This window comes from Agelaius tricolor, unplaced genomic scaffold (assembly GCF_023055355.1).
Source record: "Agelaius tricolor isolate 1412-34295 unplaced genomic scaffold, bAgeTri1.0.p SCAF_11, whole genome shotgun sequence".
Classification (NCBI taxonomy): domain Eukaryota; kingdom Metazoa; phylum Chordata; class Aves; order Passeriformes; family Icteridae; genus Agelaius; species Agelaius tricolor.
This window is the reverse complement of record NW_027269271.1, coordinates 22,080,996-22,104,055: the sequence shown is the minus strand read 5'-3', so window position 1 is coordinate 22,104,055 and position 23,060 is coordinate 22,080,996. Positions and strand designations below refer to the sequence as shown.

The following is a 23,060-nucleotide window of genomic DNA, read 5'->3' as shown; positions in this document are numbered from 1 at the left end:
CATGGGGGCCATGCTTCACTCAGCCAAAGGTGAAGGGTTAGGAAACCCTTCAGCTGTGCATCCTAGGGTAGGGAAAAAATTGTGTTGGGGTTTTTTCATAATAATAACAAATCTACAGAGTTTAAGCTTTGCTTTGCGGAAGTGGAAATCCTGTGGGCTTTTCAGAATTGCTCTTACCGGGAATGGTGCCACCTTCAAACCCATGCTGGCAATCCAGCCTGAAGGTCACCAAGTGGGATGTCAGCAGAGCAGGCCTGAGACCTCGCTTTTCCTAGAGGTGATGCTGATTTCCTCTTCCTGCTGCTTGCATCACTGGCTGGGATCAGAACATACACTGCCATGTTTATTAAAAAGAGTTACTGCAGGAAGGTATTGGGATTATTTCTTTCCTCCACGAATAAAGTTCTACAGTACCTCTTAAAATCAGACCTGAGGAATTTACAGAGTGGTTATTGTACATTCCTTGGGGGAAGGGGTGGGGGGAAATCTAAGCAAGTAGTTCCAGTGCATTAAAGCAATGAATAGAGGAAGTGAAAAATATTTTAAATTCCTATACAGTGTAACATTTTAAAAGTGTCCTGGCTTAGGACATTAGAATCAGGGAAGGAGCTTTTCTCTCTCTCTTTTATCCTCCCTCTAATTTCTCTGAATTTGTTACAAGTCTCCTTCCATTTTGCTCACCATTTCTAAGCAACAAAATAGAGAGAGGCCTGGAACGATGACAGAGATGCGAAGTGCACAAAGGGACCAGAGTGTGGTCCGATAATTCTGTAATTGGAGCTGCTCGAGGCAAAATTTTTTTCAAGCCAGTGTAAATGGGGATCGCTGAAACCCTTAACAATTGGTCTGTCAGGCTGCTTCTTTAATGGATTGCTCTGTTTAACTCTCTCTGTTTGTCACTGGCAAGATGACAAGAGAAATTAGTGTACTGGAAAATATAAGGTAACTGGCAGTTCCCCAGCCCGGTTCCACAGCCCCGCAGACCCCGGGGTGCTGCAGCGCTGGAGCCCGGCTCACCGGCTGCTCTCCTCCCTCTGTGGAGGAGGAGGAGGAGGAGGGGAGCTTGCAACCTCCTGCCCTTCCTAGGGGTAGGGAGACCTGCAAAAATACCCCGTGGCTCTGGGACTGACCTAGTGAAGAGCATGTGGAGAGCAGCGGTGCCCCCATGGCTGGCTGCACGCCAGGACCGGGGTGGGGAGAGCACCGAAATGTCCTCCCAAGCCGCAAACCTTTCATCAGCTGCTTTGTCGCCTGCTTTTACACCGCGCATACTCTTTTTAAAGCGTTGCGGGTTAATGTCAGTTTTCTGGGAGCAGTCACCATTAGAGAAGATGCTTCCAGCGTGTGTGTGAGTGTGCGTGAGCACATGTGAGTGCGTGCAAGGGTGCACCGCTTTGGAGATGCTCCGACACCTCCATTGTTTGTAGCCAGACCCTGAAACTTGGCAGCAAAGATGCCCCGAGGCTAGAGATGTACCTTTCACTTTTCCCATGAAATTCCATTCTGGTTTGGCTGAGTTATAAAAAAAAAAGTTTGAAAATCACCATTTCCCTTCTGCTGCCTGCATTCCTCAGGAAAACTTTGGCAGCCTGTCAAAACAATAACTGAACGTGAACTTTCTAAAGAGCTGGCCTGGTACTGTCTGCCAAAGCAGCAATTCAGCACAGCTCAGTGCAGCGTGCCCTTTCCCTCACCCTCCCCCCCGTGCCCACCCCCTCATCCATCCCCGGGCACTCTCCAGGTGCAGATGTGTCCACCCCAGACACCCATGTGCAGAGCACGGGGTTGGCATCCACTGTCCAGCTACAAAAGCCACACACACCTCCTGTCCCCTTGCAGGAGAGCAGCTTTCTGCTTCTATCCCAGACCGTTACTCCTGAAATTTTTTGGGCAGAAGCCTCTGGAGCAGTGAGGAAAGGCCAGTCCAAGCCTTGCTGAGGAATACCTTAGGTCCAGCTGCAACAACCTACATTGCAGACATTTATTTAAAAGATCTTTTTCTTTATTTTTTTTTAAATGTTATTTCCTATGTTAAAAGAATGTTGTTTACAATGCAAAGCCAAGTGCTTTTAAGTTAGGAAATGCCTAATGTATGATTCCTCACAAGCTCAGCTCTATGTGCATGCCTTGTGTTCCGACCTTTATGGACACAAGCCCCTATTTCAAACTCTTTCCTTAGGCAGCGGACAGGGGAGGGAAAAGGGCAAAAGCTGCTCTCCCTGCTGTAAATAAGACACTTCCTAACACTGAAGTGTTTCATTTGAATGCTTTTGCAGACCGCATATTATTCTTTAATACAGGTTTTTAATGCAATGTATAATTTTCAAACCAAAGCACCCGACTTCAGCACACTTGCCAGAGTTTTTCCTCACCACAGAAATGTGGCCGCATCTGGGGTGGAGTGAGGCAACTGTTCTGCAGCCTGTTAGGACATAAAATGACTATAAAGCAGAGAGAGGAAGCACAGTCCTTGTTAAAAACACCCATTACATTTCACATGAAGGTTCTGGAGGATGCGGGGAAGCAAACTGCAGCTGCTTCACCCCTGCAGGGATTAATACTCTTAATCTTGCAGCAAAAGCTTTGTGGTCTCTGTGGTACTTTTGGGGCTCAGACTGTACAACTGAAGGGGAAGATGGTGCTTGCACAGTCTCCGTGGTTCAGGAAGGCAGGATGAACCTCTGCCATTCCCAACACCTCTTCTCCTGCCAGCAAGCTCCCGGGTTGGTCTGCAGTGTACTGAGCCACACTGAGACCCAGCAGCAGCATCTGAGCTAAAGCAGACAAACCCTCACGCCTTCCCTCGTCTCCTCATCACCAGGAGCTGAGAAACAGGAGAGAGACAGGAAAGATTTTCCTGAGAGGCAGGAAGAATCCGTTAACTAAACCAAACTGCCATAACTGGTTGTTCTTGTGCTGTTCCTTGCAAGGTGTGGCTGCCCCCGTGGGAAGCTGGCCACCGGTCACAGCACATTATCCAAAAATCCCAGTGCCTGTGCAGCAAAAGGCCAGTAATTTCATGTAGCATCTACTGATGGCCAGGGAGTTGTCCTTGCTGATGTCAACACAGTTTTACCTTCTACAAGCTCCCCTCCAGCAGGCCCTGAGCTTGTGCTAACAGTGCAGCTAATATCTGGATCTCAGGAGTGTCCAGGAGTCTCCTGCCTGCCCCAAAAGTCTCTGATCATTTTCATGCATTTGGCTGGCAGCACTGTGGATCCAGCCCCCCTCCCTCTTGCAGCCCTCCAACTATAAAAGCCTGTTGTGGCCTACATTCAGCTGTCGGATATCACATTATCATGGCTCGGCAAAGAGGAAACCAGGCAGTTTGGCACAAATGGCTTTTCTGTGTTCAGTCTGTTCCAGTGCAGGTCTGTTCAGCTCCTCCTGAAGCACATGGAAGCGCTCAAAACTTCAATATTTAATCTTGCCTTGAAATGCAAATTGTCAGATCCAAGGAAAGGAAAGTGAGCAAATGCACAGCCGTCGACACGGGATGTCAGGATGCTGGGAAGGCAGCAGGCACTGGGCTCGCTTCTTGTCTTTCAGCCCCCTGTCAGTCAGTAGCATGGGGCACCAAGTCCCCTCCTCCAGCACTTTGACCCCTGCTCAGGCACTGCCAAATCACCATTATTTTGTTTCAGTGTTTGAATGTAGCTTTTCCCATCTTGGGGTGAGGTATTGGGTTTGCATGGCCAGGTTTTGGCAGTGGGAGCACTCCCAGACCTTGAGCATCCCCGAGCCCTCGGTGTGCTCCCGGTTTTGTCTCTGCTCTCTGATGCTCAGACCTTGTGCCTGTGGGAGAGGCACAGGCAGAGGGGGTTTAGCAGTGTGTAAGGCAGCAGATGTGCCTCCCTCTCCCCCCTGGGCACACACATGCACACCATGCTCATCCCTGGTGCAGGGCAGGCAGTGTGGTAGGAAAGGGAGCACCCCCTATGTGTGTTTTGGGAGCCAAGCAATCTTGGGTAAATTATAAGCACAGTTTTGAGAAATAAAAACACATTAATATTCTGTTCTCTCAAGGCATTATCCTACTGTTTACCATTACACACAATCCTCTGCCTTAAATTGCATCTTTGATTAAAGCAGCAATGAGAGAAACCAGTGCTAATAACAAAATGTATTCTGCTTTAAATCACTAAAGTGAAAACATCAATAAGCTGTAACCATCAGTGCCGCCATGAAAATGAAGGCAACCACCATGGGAAACAGCAAGGATGAAATCCACTTTGCCAGCATAAAAGCCAAGTAATTAGGTCTTATGTGGGTGGAACTTATAATGAGGTGCAGGAAGGGGGAAAATGAATTTCAACCTGAGTCTGCCTCCTTCCCCCTCTCTGCCACAGCTGCCAATCTAAGTTTGGGGGCTGCCACAGGGACCACAGCCCCAGTTCTTAGCTCTGCAGGGCCTGCAAAGCAGCATTTACTTCATGCCTGGCCCTTGTGGGATGCCCCACACCTTGCCAGTGTGCAGCTGATGGCTTGGGCACAAAGCACAAAGTTAAATTTCACTGGGGGAGCCAGCTGTGCTTCCAAGGAGGGCACTTCCTTTGAAGAAGCCAGAGCTGGTACATGGTATCAGCTCAATAATTTAATTTAAAAATTAGAAAAAGGAATCATATCTGGTTATCATGGATTAATCAGAGTTTGTGGATGGGCTTATAAAATTAATTTATGTACAGTGAGTGACTTGAATCAAAGCCCTGTGCTCTTCTGCAGCCATCCATCCCTCAAGGAGCTCTTTTCCTGGAGCAGGCTGCTCTAAATTGCTTGCTGTGGAAGTTGTGATACATCAGCAAACTTCAGATCTTCCCTCACACTCTTCAGTCGGGTACAGCCTTTCAATTGTTCTATGTCGCAGTCACCCTAAGGTTCAGCAAAGCCAGGAGGGTGCTTTCAGGAGCTGCAACCTAATGCCAGAGCAGGACAAATTATTCGTCACTTGCTCTTCTACGCTTTGAAGTGCAAATAAAGCAGACAACTTCAGTGCTGGGTTTTCCAACCTTCCCTGAGATTTCCACAGTAGATCAAGGTGTTGTCCATCCTTGTGCCTCTGACACTGGTCGGGAGTCTCGGGAAAGGACTCTTCCTTAATTTCTCAGCAGCAGCCTTTCTCTAAGGATGCTTCGCCGCGCCAAAACCGAGGCTGAGTGCCGAGCTGGCTGCACTCCTGCCTCCCGCCGGTGCCTGCGGGCTGTGGCTGCCCATCGGGATGTGCCTGCCAGGCAGGCTGAGGTTCCATTTCGGGTGTGTTTGCAGCTCAGACTTATCCCAAACCTGGTGACAGACAGACACCCAGTTTGGTGCCTTTTCCTGTGGTTTTTGGTGTTTTTTGGTTTTTTTTGTTTTTTTGTTTTTTTTTTTTTTCCCGCTGGTTATGTCGCTCGAAAGCGCGTCGGGTTTTTCTCGCTGGTCACACTCGCTAGTTACGGTGCCCTCTGAGATGGACAGGTTATTACGTAGATTACGTGGCTCACACAGCAGGGCCCTGCAGAGGAGGGAGGAGAGCCAGTGTTTGTGGCCAGTGCAGCGGCTGAGAGCTCAGCCAGGACAGGCTCCCGCCGGGGATGTGACCAGCGGCTCTACCTGCACAGGGTCCCCTGTGCGCGGGTCTCCCTCATCCCCACACGGCGGCCGACCCGGGCTGCAGGGTGCCAGGTAGCCCCGGCGCTGCGGCGCACCGGCTCGGGGCGGGGGCAGCCCCGCCGGCGGTGTGGGCAGGAGGAGTTTCCCCATGGCCAGCGCTGGGGCCGGCGGTGTCGGGGAGTTGCCCGGCCGGGTGCGGGGCAGGGATGCGGGGCCGGCTCACCCCGCGCCCCCCGAACCCCGCTCTCGCCTCAGCGCTCGCCTTCCTTTGTCCAGCTTAGTAACCGGCGCTCGCGGCCAATCGCCATCGAGCCGGCCGGCCCCGCCGCGCGCTGATTGGCTGGGCCGCCCGCAGCCCTCTGCCAATCCCGGCGCTCGCTGCTCCCTCAGACAAAGGCAGCAGCTCTGGCAACTGCGCTCCGCTCCCCCCGCCCCCCGCGCGTGCTCCGCGGCAGCGGCCCCTTGGCGGCCGGCCAGCCGGGGGACCTACCACCGCCACTGCGCGCCTCAGCACGGGGGGGCACTGCGAAAAAGCGTCGAGAAAAGTGGCGAAAGCGAGCCGGATAAAGTTAGAAAAGGGGGGAAGCAGACTTTTATTCTATGCTAAGCTTTCTATGTGGGTCTGCCTCGCTGGCGCGAAGAGGCACGTTTCCTCTTTATGTCTTTTGTTTTTTTTGTCTACCCCTCTTTCTGCCTCATGGAAGCGCCCGCACACACACACCCCCGTTCACCTCCAAGGGGTTAAAGAGCCGGCGCGAAGCCCCGCCCCCCTGGCGCCGGGGGGGCGTGGCCCGGTCCCCGGCAAGAGGCGGGTGGCGGCGGCCGGGCCCCTCAGAGCCGCTTAAAATGTCACCGAGCGCGGCCGCTCCGAGCCCGGCCCCGCCGCCCGCCGCCACCGCCGCCCGCCGCCCAGCGCCGCCAGCAGGGCACGGCGGGCCCCGCCGCGGGCCGCCCGCCCGCCGCTGAGCCCCGCGCAGCCAGCCCCGCCGGCGCGCTCCGCACCGCGGGCACAGCGCCGCCCGCCCCGCTCGGGCTCCGCGCCCGCCCGTATTGTTGCCCGCCGCCGCTGCCTCCTTTCTCGTCCTCCGCCGGCGGAAAGAATTCATCCAGAGACTGAAATAGCCCCTTTTTATCCGCTGCTTCCCACCATCCCCCGGCTTTCCTGTGGGGAGCTTGTTTGGCTTGTGTTTTAAAAATACCCCGAAAACGGCGATTTTTAGAAAGAATTCAGGAAAGTGGCTTTTCTGTGGAAAGGTGTCTTTTTTAACAAAAAGAAGCACTCTATATATTATTATATATATTGCTACCTACCTTTAGTTCCTGTAGGGCAGCTGCTGAGGTGACTTGCGTGGAGGCTTTTTTTTAAGTTTAATTTTGCGATTTTAAATTTTTTTTTAGAAGTGTTATTTTGCAGCGAGGTGAATTCTTCTCGCCTTTTTTTTTTCTTTTTTTTTTTTATCCCTCCCATTTTTTTTTCCACCTCTCGATTAAAAGCCGAGCTATCCAACCTCTTATTTCTAACCCTGCCGGGACTTGGCTGTCGCGATGTACAACACGTTGTGGGATATGGACCGCGATGACACGGACTGGAGGGAAGTGATGATGCCCTATTCCACTGAGCTGATATTTTACATTGAAATGGACCCTCCAGGTAGGGAGCCGAAGCCTGCGAGCTGGCCCCGCACCCCTGGCAGCGGGTCGGGGACTGCCGTCCATCCCTGCCCTCCCTCCTCCTGCAGACTTTTCCCTTTTAAAATAAAAGGAGGTGGGGGGGGGGGTGAAAATTAATATCTGTAGTTCAACTTTGTGTAAACTTCCCAGGGACTTGAGCTTGCTGTCTCCTGGGCAAAAGTATTTTAATACTGGGGGTTTTTTTTGTGGGGGAGGTGGGAGGGAAGAGCAATTTATGGTGCCTTTTGGGAGATGGAAGGAGGCAGGAGGAGGGGAGCTGCTCGCAGCCCCTCTCCCGTGTCTCCTTTTTTGAAAACCTTTATTGAAAAGCGTATATTTCGGCTGTATTCGCTCCTAGAGGAGCGCTTTTATTATCCTCTTCACCTGTGTGCCTTAATGTGCCTGTAACACTTTGATGGTGGTGATTTACCCACCTCCATTCAGTTCCAGTTTAATCGCTTTTACAGTCTCCAAGACCCTTTTCTCCCCAGCTCTCTTCCAGCAGTGACAGATGAGGTGTGTGCTGTCGCTGGGTTTTGGTGATGGGGGCATAATACTTGGGAACGGGCTGGAATCCATCCCTGGAGGCACAGTTACTTTGATAACACTTAATAACCTTGTTCAAAAGGATTTGATTCACTTTTTATTCCCTCCCCCCTCCATGGATTGCTAGTGCTGAAAATGGGGAAATGCATTATCCCTTGCTTGCCTGAAGTTTTTAGATGGGGCAGAAAGTTTCTTTTGTGTCTGAAGAGGGAGGGAAGGCTTGTGAGGAGGAGAGGTTGAGTCTTTCTTTGGTAAATGAATAAAAGTAAGCATAAATGGGTACTGGTGAAACTGTATCTATACCTGTAAGAGTCAAACAGGCTGAAGCAGTAAGGTAAATGAAGGGCCTTTATCTTCTCAGGTCTCTGATCTGTACAGCCAGAAGGTACAGTAAAAAATACACCAAAAGTCTTAGCCTGCAGAGAAATTGATAGCCAATAAGCAATTCCAAGTGCTGTCTTTTATGGGGCACGTACTTTCAGAATGTGCTTTTCAACCTGTGCCTGAATCGTGGCATGTATCTGCAAGTGTGGTTTATTCTCTTTGTTTCAGCACAGTGAGCTGTATTTTTCTCTCTGGAGGTATGTGGTACTTTAATTAAAACAGGAGGAGGTGATCATCCTCAGATTTTTGGACCTCAAGGACCTGTATTTGCTTCTTTTGGTAATTCTGATGCTTTAAAAATTGGACAGATCTCTCATACACACAGCACTGGCCACTACTCATTAAATTCTTGCATAGCTGACACTATCTATTTTTAGATGTTACTCCTGAAAGCCTGAAGTTCAGTCAAATCACTTTGTTTCTGTGAATTTTAAAGGGTATCTTTCTTGTAAATGCTTTTGATTTTTAACTATTCACGAGGTAAGTATTTGTGTGTGCTTGTATCAAATGAACAAAAACCCAAGTCCCATTGTAGGTGACTTAAAGCAATTAGTGTGGGGCTTTTATTAAAAAAAAAAATAAAGCCCCTTGAATGGCTTAGTACAAGGAGGCTGCTAAAAAGGGCTGGACAAAATGAACTGGTTAGAAAACAACTTTCCAGTGTTTCTGCAAGAATTTGGCCATGCAAAATTCTCACAGAGCCTTTAAAAGTTTACATTACGAAGCAGCTCTTCTATCATTAATAATGCCAATGCTTCCATCACTGGAGCCCTCTTGTCAGGGATCAAGGATCTGCACAGTCCAAACACCCGTTAGCAAAAGGACTTCATGTTACAGGCTGATCCCTGAAGTGTTCAGTAACTTTATCTTTCATATTTTTAAACTGGACGAGGCAGAGCTGGAAATGATGCATGGGATAATCCCCATGTGTATGTCCTGATTTCGTGGAACTGCAACTTTTAAATTGCAGGGGGAGGGAGGGAGAGTGTGGCAGAGGAGGGTTCTGCTTTCTCCCTGTCCAGAGGCAGGGTGGGAAGGCATTTTCTGGCCTGGGATGATAGGTCGTCCCTAAGGGGAGTGTGGAGGAATTTATTTGGAAGGCTTAAACACTCGGCGTGCCTTGGGATAAAGTCACCGCCTTTGCACCCGGTAACAACCACAGCTCCACTTGGCCCGCTTCCAACAAAAATTTGTGAAGGTTTTTCGGTGCAGCGTTCCCGGCGCGGTGGCCGGAGCTCCTGGGAGGATGAGTGGTGGCAGCACTGCCCCGGGAGCGGCGGTGTGGGGCATCCCGAGCAGGGGTGTGCAGCAGCATCACCCCCGAGAGCAGGGGTGTGCAGCAGCATCACCCCCAGAGAGCAGGGGTGTGCAGCAGCATCACCCCCAGAGAGCAGGGGTGTGCAGCAGCATCACCCCCAGAGAGCAGGGGTGTGCAGCAGCATCACCCCCAGAGAGCAGGGGTGTGCAGCAGCATCACCCCCAGAGAGCAGGGGTGTGCAGCAGCATCACCCCCAGAGAGCAGGGGTGTGCAGCAGCATCACCCCCAGAGAGCAGGGGTGTGCAGCAGCATCACCCCCAGAGAGCAGGGGTGTGCAGCAGCATCACCCCCAGAGAGCAGGGGTGTGCAGCAGCATCACCCCCAGAGAGCAGGGGTGTGCAGCAGCATCACCCCCAGAGAGCAGGGGTGTGCAGCAGCATCACCCCCAGAGAGCAGGGGTGTGCAGCAGCATCACCCCCAGAGAGCAGGGGTGTGCAGCAGCATCACCCCCAGAGCAGAGGTGTGCAGCAGCATCACCCCCAGAGCAGGGGTGTGCAGCAGGACCCCGGGAGCAGGGGTGTGCAGCATCACCCCCAGAGCAGAGGTGTGCAGCAGGACCCCGGGAGCAGTGGTGTTCGGCCCCGCTGCCTCGGCAGCCGGAGCGCTCCTTTGTTCCCACAAGTTGAGCCGAGACATCCCCGGTTGTGTTTTGTGCCGCAGCACCGGGCACTGGCGGATCCCGGGAGCCGAGTGTCTGTGCTCACGCATGACTGCCCCTGATTACATTTTACTGCGTCTAAACTTGAGGCAGAAGACAAAAGCAAGGTGAACATAATGTGCGGTGTCACCCGTAACCTCCGAGCCGAGGGTGGGGATACTGTTTCTTGTTAAGGGCCGGTAGACCTTTAATTTATCTTGGCAGGCCTTCTTAATACCCATCTTAGCCTTGCCCAATAATAATGCAGAAATAAAATCTGGTGATGGCAGGCAGCCTGCAGCGCAGCCGGAGCTTCTGTCAGGCCTCAGTGCACCTGCACCAGCTTATCAGTGTGCTTGTGTTTGCTGTTCGGGCTGTAGGTGTAAATGGATGTTCAGAGCAGTCCTGGAGCCTCTCTGCTACAAGGTTTGCTCTAAAGTTCAGAAATAAAAGTAGTAACGCCTGTCTCGTCTCTCACTTTTTTCTCAACTTGAGCAGAGGCAGTCAGGTAACAAGGAACTGCAACCTTTCTGCTAGCTTTAATCCATCCTGAACATAGGAGTTGGGACAGTTTTCCCAAACAGAGAGGTGTAACTAGGGATGCATCTCTGCCAGCCTCACAAAGCATAATTTAGAGCAGTACAACTAACACAGGCACCACAGTGGTGACAACCAGAAGGGTGACTCCTGTTACCTCATGCTTTTTCCTCTTGCTTATACTTTATTTTGCATTTTTACATGCATCACTGGCATGAGGGAGGATCTCTTTATGGCCCATAATACTACATGCAACCAGAAGCTTTCCGTATCTAGACACAAATGGGGCCATCACTTGCATATAGCTAACATAACAGCTTCTCAACTTTCCAATGATAGATTAAGTTAGAGTATTGTGGCTGTAGCTGCATCATGTGCTGGCTCTGGCATTAGGAAACTGTCAGGGGTGCACTCATATGTTTGTTGTTGCTGTGGGTCTTGCTATGTGAAAAGACAAGAAAATAGGTTCTGGGTTGAATTTAGTTTATTTGACTACATGGTTCAGGTCTGCAAAAAGTTGTTACTGCCAGAAGTTTTTGAACAGAGGATGTCAAATTGACTGCAAAAGTTACCAGAGTATCTAAAGCACAGCTACCTATGTATTGCCTCACTTCAACTTCGAAGAGCTAAGTAAAGTCTTTCCCTCTGTAGATCTGGGATACATTATCAGTTGTGTTGGTGATAAAATGTGTAATCACTGAATACATTTTGTCACAGTTGGATGAAAATCAGTAAGAGTGGTCTGCTGGGATTTCTGATACAGATGTCAGCAAAGATATTTGGCTCAACTACAAATTAGAGGTTAGTTTCCTGTGTGTGGGTTATGAAGAAAACCACAAGTTTAAGGCAGGCTTCCTAATGCAGAATGGGCTCTGTCTATGAACAGATAGTACAATAGCTCTTTGACCTCAAGCTATATGGAAGCTACCTGTTTGAACCCTGAAATATGACTAACTACATTTATAACTTGATCCAGCTGTCTTTTTCAAGAGCAGTACTTTGCCTTGCCTCATATGCTATAACAATGCTATTGCTACAACATCTTTCAATATTTAAACAGGGGGAGCAATAATTTGTGGGCTATGTAGTTTAGGCAGCACTGCCAGTGTATGAATAAGATAAGTATTCCAAGTATTCAAGGGAAACACTATATTTATTCATTATAGTTTCTATTCTCATGTATAATTTGACAACCCTTATTTTAGGGGAGCGATACTGTAATTGTAATTTGGAAAACACAGGGTTCTGAGCTCGAGGGCAGTGTTTACTGGGATACCAGGTGTGCTGTATCATTCTCAGTGTTACAGTGGAAACTGAGGGCTTCTCAAACTGGGTTTGTGGTACACAGTAGCCAGATGTAGGTGAACACTTTCTGTCTATGCCTGACTAGTTTTCCAATGGGAGAACAGATGCAAATTTGAATAGCATTGACAGTGTTGTCCTTCAGCTTATCTGGCTCCAGAAGCTTATCAAAGAAAAGTTCTGTTCTTGCACATCTTAAAAAAAATAGTCCTACTAGTGCATGTATTCAAAACAACAGCACTGTAGCTTCAACTGTCTTTTTTTGCAAATTTAAGTCTTGCTGGAAATTGTATTTCAAAAAAAGTAGACGTTTGGGATTGAGAGTTTCCCTGTTACAGAAGGGAAGCTTGTGCAGGCTGATTTGGGGTAGAGCAGGGAGTAAATAAGGCTCAGTCACTGTATTCTGCATATGTGGGAAAATTGTTTGTTTTGAGTCTCAGCTTCTATGAGGGCAGTGGTGTGAAATGCTTCTATTCTGTTCTTGTTTCACCTAGAGTTCTCTACTGGCCTTTTTATTTAATGACTTCTGTAACCATTCTTTTATTTCTGATTGCATTTTTAGGCTTGCTTTTGCATTCCTTGCATTTAATTTTCTTTTTGATGGCTCTAACTGTTAAAGAATATCACTCATCAGCTTTCAATTAAATACACGACCACAAAAAATAGCATCATTAATAGAAAGTGAAATGCTGTTTTGCTTGAGATGAGAGAGCCTGCCTTAAAAGGCTGACATTTGTGTTTATTACTAGGTTTTCAGTTTGTGTAGAAATAGCTGGGGAGGCAGAACTTGCTAAAAGGAGTTTTTCAGCTCTGTGTTCTTAAAGCTACAGGTTTATGCAAACTAAAACACAAGGGAACATTCTGAGAAGAAACTAAGCTCTTCAACATGTGTTTTTGCAGCAAATGTTATTTCTGCAATTGTTGTTCCAAGCAGTTTTGTGTATTGCATGATTCCTGTACCTGACAGGAGTTAATCACGGTGTTCCTTCTGTATCACATGTTTAAAAGGAGAAGACTCTTCCTGGAGTTTTCTGTGTGGCTGTTGCTTTCCCAACCAGCAGAGCTGTCTTCTGTCTTTGCCATTGCCTGCATGATTATCTTCTTCCAGACTGAAGCTGTTTGCGCTTATCTTTGCTCTACAGCTTGGGAAAACAGAGGCATAGCTGGTCATACACATCTGCACCCAGGGCTGAACACAGTTGGGTGCCTTACATCACCTCATGTTGGTTGTTTAGTGAGTCACTTTTTGGGCAGAGAGCTAGAGAAGAATAAAGAATACTTTTATCAGCATGCCCTGTGTATTTTAAAGCTTAGGCTTTATTATTGTCAGAAAGACTGTTAACTGTGTTGAAACAGTTTGCTGTGAAGCTTCAGTCCCATTAAAGCAATAGGTGTGTTCTAGCTGGATTTTTTGGAAAACTCATTTTTGTAAAGTAGGTTGCTGAGTAATGCTTAAGGAACAATCTCTGCTCATGTACTAAGTGCCCCTATGGAAATGAGTCAGATTGTCTTTTTTTCTTCTGCTTTTTATCTCATTTCTTCTGACAGGTTAAAGTCTGCACAGTAGCTAAGTAAGCAAGAATTTGATTCTCCATATAATATAAGCTACAGCAATGAGCTGGTGCTGGGTCCCCAAACAGTGTGAGGGGATGTAACTTCTTTAGAAGATATTTTCATTGCCCTTCATGTTTGATGTGTCCTCCACTCAACAGACAAAGACTCTGCAATGTTCCAGTGAATATATTCCAGTATCTTAAGTTTTTCTAGTTCTGAAGAAAAGTGCCTGTATACAGGGAGCTTTACAAAGATTCATACAGTACAAAAAAAAAAAAAAAAAAAAAGGCAAAGTGCAGGTGGTGCCTCTTGTAGCCTTTTCCAAAAAGGACTCCAGCTGCCCTGTTGCACACCAACCAGCTGCCTGGTGAATCCTGATGCCGAAGCACAATGAGCTCTGAAGCTTTCCTGTGGCTGAACAGAATCCAGGATCTTCCCTGGCTTTGAGTGCAGCAGCACACTCAAGATGGATGCCTTCCATCCCGAGCACTTTGAAAAAGGAGATGAAATACTTCAGCTGCTTCAGCCTGTGACTGCTTCCAGCATTCATCCAGACTCTTCCAGTTTTTGTGATTTTAGTGGTAGCTCATAGGAATGTTACTTCTAAAAGCAGATATTCCTGAAGACGACCAATAGTTACCTAGAAATGGCTTAAAAAGATCACATTTCTCTGCACAAAAATTGGTGGGTTTGGAAGAATTATAAAAATACCAATCCACTCCTTAATATTGTTTGTTCCTTTGCTACAGAATAACTTGACTTTTGGTTCAGTGTCACTTTGTGACTCTTGTGCTTCAGGTCAGTTTTCTCCTTCCAAACATAATCCTTTCCTTTTGTTAACTACTGCTTGCTCTCTGTTAGTTTCTTCCTCTAACCCTTGAAAGGAGAATACTGGAGCCATTTTTTAAGGTTTTTACCTTCTGTAGCCTCATCCTAACTTTGTCTCTGGAGTCCCTAAAATCTGATGCTGCACACAATCATATTTTCTTTTGGAGGAATTCTTTCCTTCCTTGCATGCCTCCCCTTAAAAAACCCAACCAAACCCCTGAAAGTACACCTGCTGCAATGGAGTTCAAGAAAAATTGCTGTAATGGGGGGAACTTGTCTCACTGTTGACATGTGGGGCTTTTTGAGTGTGAGCAGTAGGGCCTGTATTCAACAGCTGTCCCAGGAAAATGTCCAAGAGATAAAATGGATGAGAAGTTCATTGACAATATTGAACTTGAGCCTGTAAGTTCTGTCTGTTACAACCTGAATTTGTACATTGCAGTTGAATTTCCCAGGCTGTATTTCTGCCCTGTGCTCCAGTACTCCTGCTGCTCTGCCCTGTGCAGTTGTCCTGGGGACATTGTCAGAATCTCCATCGTTGTCCCTCAAGGAACTGCTCCCAAGTGTCCAATTAGAAGTCTGTGGTGGTTTTGGCTTCATTGCCCTGATTCATCTCCTGTCTCCAAGAGTGCCTCTTGAAGGTTACAAGGCAGCTTGAATCAATGAGATGAGTGTTGAAGATCCTTTCTGTTTTGAAGGCTATAGTACAGTCTCACTGATAAGTTTTGGGGCAGTGAGAGAAGTCAAGCTGCTGATCTGAAGTGGATTTCATTAAAATACTTTGAAAATCACCATGTACTGAGTAAGGGGATCAAATCTGAGCATGAGCAATGGCCTGGCTTGACTCTTCCATGTCTGCTCTGAACCTCCCCTTCTGCTGCAGGCACTGTGTGGGATCCCCCCTGTGGATTGGGACTTCTGCCTCAGTGGAGCTTCCTTCAAAATCAAACTTCTTAAAAAAGATGACTCATGACAAAGTGTACAACAGATTCCCTCTGAATACTTTTTTACCTTCAAATTTCTTCTGGAGTCTTGATTTAGAAATGCACCTTTTGATCTTGATTTAGATGGCTCACTCTTAGCAATTTAGGTGGTGTTGAAATATTTGTGCTTTGGTAACTAGAAAATGGTTTGACATAGCACAAGGACAGGTACTGTGTGAGGAACAATTTTACATACTGCTCTGAAAGATTGGAGCTAGTGGTAAGCTGAAATAAAATGCTGCTTAGAGCAGCAAGAATCATATGCATTTGCAGCTGTATTATTATTTTTAAATAGCCTCTTGTGCAGCCAACTTCTCAGTAGCACCAGTTATTTCTGTGAACTGGATCTCCTGTGAGGTTTGTACCTGACATCTGGATGGATGATTAGTCTTTGAAATACCTGGGGGAAACAGTCCTGAGCTGTTTTCATTTAAATTATTTATTATTTAAAATCAGTTATTATTTTAAAGTTCTTTTTCTTTTTGCTTTGGTATGTCTCCTAGCCATAGCTGTCACTGCTGGGGCCTGACTTCATTCTCTGTCTGATACAATGAAAAGCCAGTTCTTCATTCTCAATCACTGTAGTTCTTTGCTTACTCTGAATTTTGTGTTTTCCTTGCTCTTGTCAAAAAATCTGTTCCCGCATATTGACCAAACAATACTTTTAATAGTGTTCTGAAGACTCTGCCTGTGGAGGAGTAGAAAACATGCTGTGGTGTTTCTTCTGTGAAGGCAGATGAGGAGCTGCTTCACTTAGAAAGCAAGAAGAGAAGCTCCTTGCTCCTTGCACTTTACACTTACTTTTGCTGTATAGTCTTCTGGACCTGACATTTGATACTGTAATGTACAATATTCTTGTTGAATATCTGAAATTTTCATGGCAATAAAATGTCTGTCATGGACTTTCATCCAGAGTTGGCAAAAGCCTGGGCCTGCTGTTTATATAATAAAATTATTCCTTCCTTGTGTGAGCCAGGCATGTGACACTGGGTAGTGATAATCTTTGAGTGATGAAACATGACAAAAGTCCTAAAACCTCTCCAGTTCATTAAGAGTGTGCTAATTATGCCTGGTAGGTGAAAGAGGACTTATCCTTTTTATCCTCCTCATGTTAATTTTGGGACAGTCACCTCAACCCTGTTGATCATGGAACCTCTGACATTGCTGTAGCTTTGCAGCAGTTACACCGGGCTCTGTGTTGGAAGGAAAACAATTTTTCTTTGGGCAATGAAAATAATTGGGAAGCTGAGGGATTTTTGGCTTTGCACCTTCATGCAAAGGCTGGAATGAAGGGGAGAAGCTGTGTTTTGGTACAGAAGTCAAAGATCCCCATGTCCTTTATCTGACTATGAACATCTTCCATTTCTTATGTCTCAGCCCGCGAAGTAACAGGGCTTGCAAAGTAGTGAGAGATGCTTTTGAAATGCCCAAGGGAATGCTGAATTTGATCCAGCCTCTTCACAGACTGTTGTTGTCCCCTGTTCTGCAGGTGCCCCAGAGCAGATAATATTTTAACCTGTGCAGTAGCTATGGATGCTCATGAGGAACAGAGTGCAGCAGAAGGCTGTTGGGTTGTAGGAGGTGAAACAGTGATTGGGAGGTGTGGGAGAGGGCTGGATAGCTGGGGAGTTTTCAAACAAAACAGATCTTTATCAAAAAAGCCAATTAATAAAAACTGAAATATTTCTTAAAGGTGTTGTTTTTTGTGAAAGTTCATAGAAACATAAGCAAAGCTATAATGGGAATGTTTTCATTGGAAGCCTGCCTGGCCTTCTGCCAACTTGTCTGCTGTTTTCTGTAATGAGATATTGAAAGACTTCAATTCTTTGAATATGTCTTACTCCTTGGCATCTGGCCTATTTTGGGGGAGGAGAGTGAAAATGTGAGCATGCCTGAGGTTCTGTGGCCAGCAATAATTCCATCAAGGAGCTTCCTTCCCCATTCCCAGAGCAGTTCTCCGTGCACATTAGCTGCCCTTTGAGGAAGGGCAGCTCCGAAGGGCGTTGGTGCTCAACGCTCTGCAAAAGGCTCTGGCAGGAGAGCTGAGATGTGGAGCTGCCAGCATCATTTACCTGCCAGTGGTGGGAGTCAGCTGCTGTCAGCAGGTGTGCACCACCCTCCTCTTTGTCAGCTGGAAAGCCTCTGCACAAGCCTGTGCTTTTTTCACAGGTATCTTTGAGGGGTTTTCATGCAGCAGGGACAAGTATGGGACTCCTGAGGGAGGGAAAGATTTTGAGGCTTTGCCTGAACTCTGTTAGAGAAATTGAGAAGAGTGCTTGAGAAATTGAGTAAGACGGCAGAGAGCAGTTAAAGATTGGGGTGAATTTTTCTTTTCAACAAAGCTAGCCTACATTTTCATTCCAAGTCTTCATCTATATCTCCAAAGGGAAAACCCTTCTCTCCTCAAGGACTATGTCATTAAAAATGTTAGCTGGCCTAACCACAGATTACTTGCATGTTTCCATAGCAATGACACTTTGTAGAGCTTTATATTACAGTTTGCAGGGTATCTACTGTACATCAGCCTTTTTGAAGCTGAGTAACTGTCTTGGAAATCCTCTGATCTGTTTTCTGCTTGTCACAGTGTAGAGAGAGAGTAGATTGAGAGCATCAGAAGGAAGGCTAGTAAACATGCCCGTGAAAGTGCTGAGGGACTTAAAATTGACTTTATCAGAGTACTTGGTAGTTGTGATTATTTGTAACAGTAAGGTAGATGTAATGCTGCATTTAAACCTGCAGTGCTCTTAAGTATGTAGTTTGAAGCTCTTGGAAAATACTGGAAGAAATAAGTTGTGGAGCCATTCTTAGACTAAGTGGCATCTGCCTTAAAAGTGAAAATTAGAGTTTAATTAACTGGCAGGTTAATTTTGTATGCAAATAGTGCAGCCAGAGAAGAAACAGCCTGCTTGACTGGGTACTGCACAGGATATACCACTTGGATAACCGAGGCATTCTTCCTGTTTTCCTCCTGAATCAGTGCCACTGAAAACCCTCACACACAGGGCTCGGTGGCTCTTAGATCATGTAAACTTGTAAAATTTTTTATTCAAAACCTGACTGGGGAATGTGTGTATCTCATTGAAGTCACGACCTACTCCACTGCAGTTAAATTGAGGACCAATATAGCCCAGGATTTTTTACGAGAGACTTTAAAAGAAACACAGCAGCGTTGGACTGCAGACACTTGCCAGCTTTCCTGTCCGCCTGGGTGTTGGAGGCGCTTTGAATTTCAGAGAGTCAGCTCAGTTAAAGTCACAAGTCACCTTTTCAAAAAACAATTCTGCACAGTCAAGAAAGCATCCCAGAACTACCTTTGGCAGAGCCCAGTCCATGGGCTTGTCTCTCCGGGGCCCTGCACAGTGGCTGTACCTGCTGGAAATGGCACAGCAGCCTTCGGGGCCTGACGTCAGCAACATCCGATCCCATGCCCGGCACGCATTGGCTGCCATCCCTCTGCTCCATCACCAGCTCATTTTTATTTCACCCTTCTAAGTGACACTAAGCTAGGATTGGGATTTAGCTCAAGCTAGTCTGCCTGGGAAAGCTAGAAAGAAGGAACTACAGTTGCTGAAGAAATTAAAACCAGACATGCCTGTGAATGCATGAGGGAGAGCCAGTCTGCTCTCATTGCCTGGCGGTCACTGAGGGCTGAACCTGATCTTTGGAATGTTCTCATGTGGGAGTGAAGGGTACAACTGAGCTGTCACCTTTTGGTGTTTCGAAAGAGCTGTGCTCTAAAGCTGTCCTAGAGACATGCTAGGGGCAGGATGCTTGTGTATCTGGTGCAAAGAGAAGGTTCTTTATTAGAACAGATAGATCTGTTGTGCTGTTAATCACTTGTGATCAGTGTTTCTCTCCCAGGAAAAAGGAGGCAAGAAACCATCAGGATCATTCACTTTAATCAGAGCTGGTTTTGAGATAAAGTAAAATTGTGCCTGTGGCTAAATCAGAATTGGATTCAGTGACATGGAAAGAAACACGGCTGCTCTTGAAAGCATTTCTGTTGACTTCAAGACAGTCTTATCTTACTTTATTCTAGGATTTTAGATCTCTAATATTCATTGAGTAAGGTATATAAAACTGAATTCTTTTGAATTTAAAATCAAAATCTGTAGACTCTTTGAGGCTCTCTGTAGCTTCTCATAGAAACAGCACAGGATTTCCCCTAGCAGGGTTGTTAGTACCATCTAGGTACTAAGCAAAAACTCCTTTAGGATGCCTCTCTTAGCAATGCTGGTTGGCCAGCATTATGAGAGCAGCAGTGTGGTGGATGCTGCTCTGTTGCTGTAGACTTGCCATGCCATTACAAAATATTCCCCTTTGTCATCACAGGGCTGGGCTGTGAGGCTTTTAAATTACCTTTATGAGTGTTCTCCATTGGTACAGACTAAAGTCTATGAGAGGGTAGCCAAGAAATGCTGAAATGGATGGGCATGTTGGCCTATGGGGCAAAGCAAGAGCAAGGGCCTGGTTCTGCATCCAGTACAGGGGAAATCTATTGTGACTCAAAGAGCTCAAAGCATTGAAAGTAAAGAATTAGATACATAGCTCTTTGGAAACAGGATCCACCCTTGCAAATAGTTCTGTATTTTTGAAATGTGCAAGCTATTAAAAAGCATTTTTCAAAAGTCTATTGTGTAAAGGACTGACTTCCATGAGTCAGGTTTTACAGGAACTGGTCCAAGCCTTATTCTTTTCCCTGAAAGAATTTCCTTCCAGTTTTCTCATGAAGAATGAAGTTCTGTAGGCAGCGTCCCGATAGTGAGAACTGATATCTGCCTATAAAGGGAAAGGAGAAACTCCCACCTGTAGTAGGGACACTTGGTGTAATGTCTAGTGCTCTGAGTCCAAACTCTCATTCCTTACCTTTCTGGTCTTTGATAGTTTGCTTTTCTGCACCCAGTGCTTTGGAGTGAGCCCTAACAAAGCTGCCAAATAATCCCACAGTGCAAAAAGGAGCAAGACTTAATCTTACAAGGAGGGCTAGAGAAGTATTTAAGTGTTCTAGAGAGCACTTGAAAGCCCTTTCTGGAAAGCCCCTACTACCAGTGTAAAACAGGCACTGTAAAATACCTTGAAGTTGTCGATATGTCCAGGCCTTAATTTGAAGGTCCCTTTGAAATAATTGCAGGTGCTGGTGCAGTTTTCTAAGAACCCTCTCCACGCTTGTGTGTTTTTTATGTAAAACCTAATATGCTTTTTGATGACTCAGAGCCTACAAAAGATTCTGGAGTGAATCTACAGGTTTTCTGACCTCAGATTTACTGTGACACTGATGAGACTCAGAGCTGCTGTAGCTGTCCTGTTCCAGATGTGATGTTGGGAGCAGGGAGGACCTGATGGCATTTCTTAATTCAGGAACTTTGAAAGGGGGAGATGGAACAGCACAATCAATGCAATTGATTCCACAGGCTTAGCCTGGATATGTGTTCCTTTGACCCTGGATGGGGCTGGGAGCTTCCAGCAAAGTATGGTTGGAGCCATGTCTTACTGTCAATAGTGCTTTGTGCAAATACTTGTGCACTACACAAACAACTGTAGTAGTTAAGCTAGGAATAACTGAAACTTCCTAACCAGGAAGCTGCTTCACTGAATCTGGAGGTTTTCACCTTCCTTTTACAACAAGACCTGTTATTGCCTCACTAGATGTGTGCACACCTGAAAGTTCCCAGCTCACCCCATAAAAAGAACCTGTATGCTAGGGTTTAATGCTCGGTCCCGCAGAATGAATGCTGCTATCTGAATCAGGTGTTTGGTCAGCAACCCCAGGGTGCAAACGTCTGGGTCAAGGTTCAGATTTAGTTTAGATTGGCTCAATTAAAGCATCTACTGGTTTGTCAGAGAACAGTGAAGTTACTGTGTTGGATATTCAGCATGAAATGGTATTTGGAGCTGCAGTTGGAAGCCTGTTTTCTCTTCTTTCATGTGGGAGGTGTGGCTCGGAGGTGAGCAGCTGCGTGGTGCCAAGTAGCACACCTCTCAGTGCTGAGCCATTCCGTGCTCAAGCTGGAGATCAAAATCTTCTTTCTGCTGCCTTTATTTGTGTTCCTGTGTGTACCTGAGGATTGTGCATCTGAAAGATGGCTGTTGTCACTGTGTCACTGCTCGCTGGTGCTTGTGTAATCTGATGGCGAGGGCACAGGGCTGCGAGCAGATGTTCAGGGTCTGACTTAGAAACCTGCTAGCAGCAAATCAATGTGTGGAGCTGCTTTCTTGCTCTGAATGAGAATGTGACCTGTCCCTCTGTAAAACACTCTCTTGAAATGCCTTAAAAAATGCTCTTTTTCGGTAGCAATGTTCCTGGTGAAGCGTCCAGTCTTTGCAAAACAGGGGAGAGCATTCAGGACACCTTTCCAAAAGAAAATGTATAATACATTTCTGCTCACAGACCAGTCTCTCCCAGTACATGAACGTGCCTGTGGCTGCTGAATTAACTGATTCAGGGCTTAAAGTCAGGTTCATGATAAAGTTCTTCGAGCAACAACTGGCCAAACAGAAACAGCTTTGGTATCTTGTATGCCCTTATATTGTGTAACCTATTTTGAGAATGGAAGCAAAAGCCTGTTTGCCATGGATTTGGGATAGGGGAATTCTGGGCAGGCGTGCACCAGTTCTGCCTGTCTGTTGGGCATCTGTAGCATCCCCTCTCCTGTGGTAAACACTTCAGCAAAGCAATGCAGGCACTCTAACAGTTACCTATCGTCCCCTGTCCCCTTCCCTTATCACCTCCTGTCCTGTAGTACTCAAAGAGTCACAGTCTTTGTTCCAAACAGAAACCTAAATGACAAACCCAAGGTAAAACATGAACCTTGGGTGTGTGACAGATACAGCCCTGCCCAGCCACTGCTCTCTAGCAGTGTTTTTCCCTCTGAAGAGTTCACCTGTTTGCTCTTGTGGGCTGGCTTCAGGGCTGCTGATGCCTGAGTAAATGGAGTTTTTCCATAGTGGTGCCCAGTGCTCTCCAGGCTGTGGCTTTCAAACACAATACACCTTTGTCATTTGTGTGGAGCTTTAGGCGGCACCTGCCCTTGTAGTCGTGCCTGCACCAGTCTTCTTTTAACAAAAACTCACATTTCCTCATACTCCTTACTTTTCCCCTCCCTCAAGCATTTGATACTAAAAAATCTCAGATCACACTGGAACAGTTGACTTCAGACTTCCTTTAAGATTACAAGTTCCATTTGGTTTGAGAGAGCTTGAAAGCTGAGTTCGAGATGCACATTTTCTCTTGTTTTATTTTTTTTTTCTGTAATGTTTCATTAACAGTTTAGTGATTATTTTCTCCTGTTTACCTTCTGTTAATCTGTTTTTCTTTTTCAGCTCTTCCTCCAAAGCCCCCCAAACCAATGACTCCAGTCAATACAAATGGAATAAAGGACAATTCCAGTTTCTCTCTGCAGGAAGCAGAGTGGTACTGGGGGGACATCTCAAGGTAAGCAATATTGCTAGAATATATTAATTAAAAAGGTATTAATATATATTGTTAAAAGTAGGATAAGCCTGCTAGACTTCAAGACAAAAAGAGCATATCTATTTTAGGCAGCATTTTACTGGAAGGGAATGCTTTAGGACCATGCTTGACAAAGCACCTAAATGAAAGTATTCAGCTAGATTCAGGATATTTAAGTTGTTGCTCTTCTGGTGCAGATATTGGCGGTCTTGGTGACAGTAATTTTTGAGTTTCTAAATTTGCCCACATATACAGTCTTTA

At 46.4% G+C, this 23,060-nt stretch overlaps 1 protein-coding gene across 3 annotated transcripts in view; it reads left to right on the top strand.

Annotated features, from left to right (window-relative positions):
• PIK3R3 (phosphoinositide-3-kinase regulatory subunit 3) overlaps positions 1 to 23,060 on the top strand; it is a 178,026-nt gene that overhangs the window by 138,317 nt on the left and 16,649 nt on the right. The window contains exons 1-2 of one of the 3 annotated variants that reach the window (XM_071436651.1): positions 6,533 to 7,240; positions 22,670 to 22,781. The exons of 1 other annotated variant lie outside the window; for it this stretch is intronic. In XM_071436651.1, the coding sequence (XP_071292752.1) occupies positions 7,135 to 7,240; positions 22,670 to 22,781 (218 nt within the window). In that variant the 5' untranslated portion in view covers positions 6,533 to 7,134. Of the gene's footprint in view, positions 1 to 6,532; positions 7,241 to 22,669; positions 22,782 to 23,060 lie in introns of those variants that run through there. One more of the 3 variants, XM_071436650.1, reaches the window with a different exon arrangement.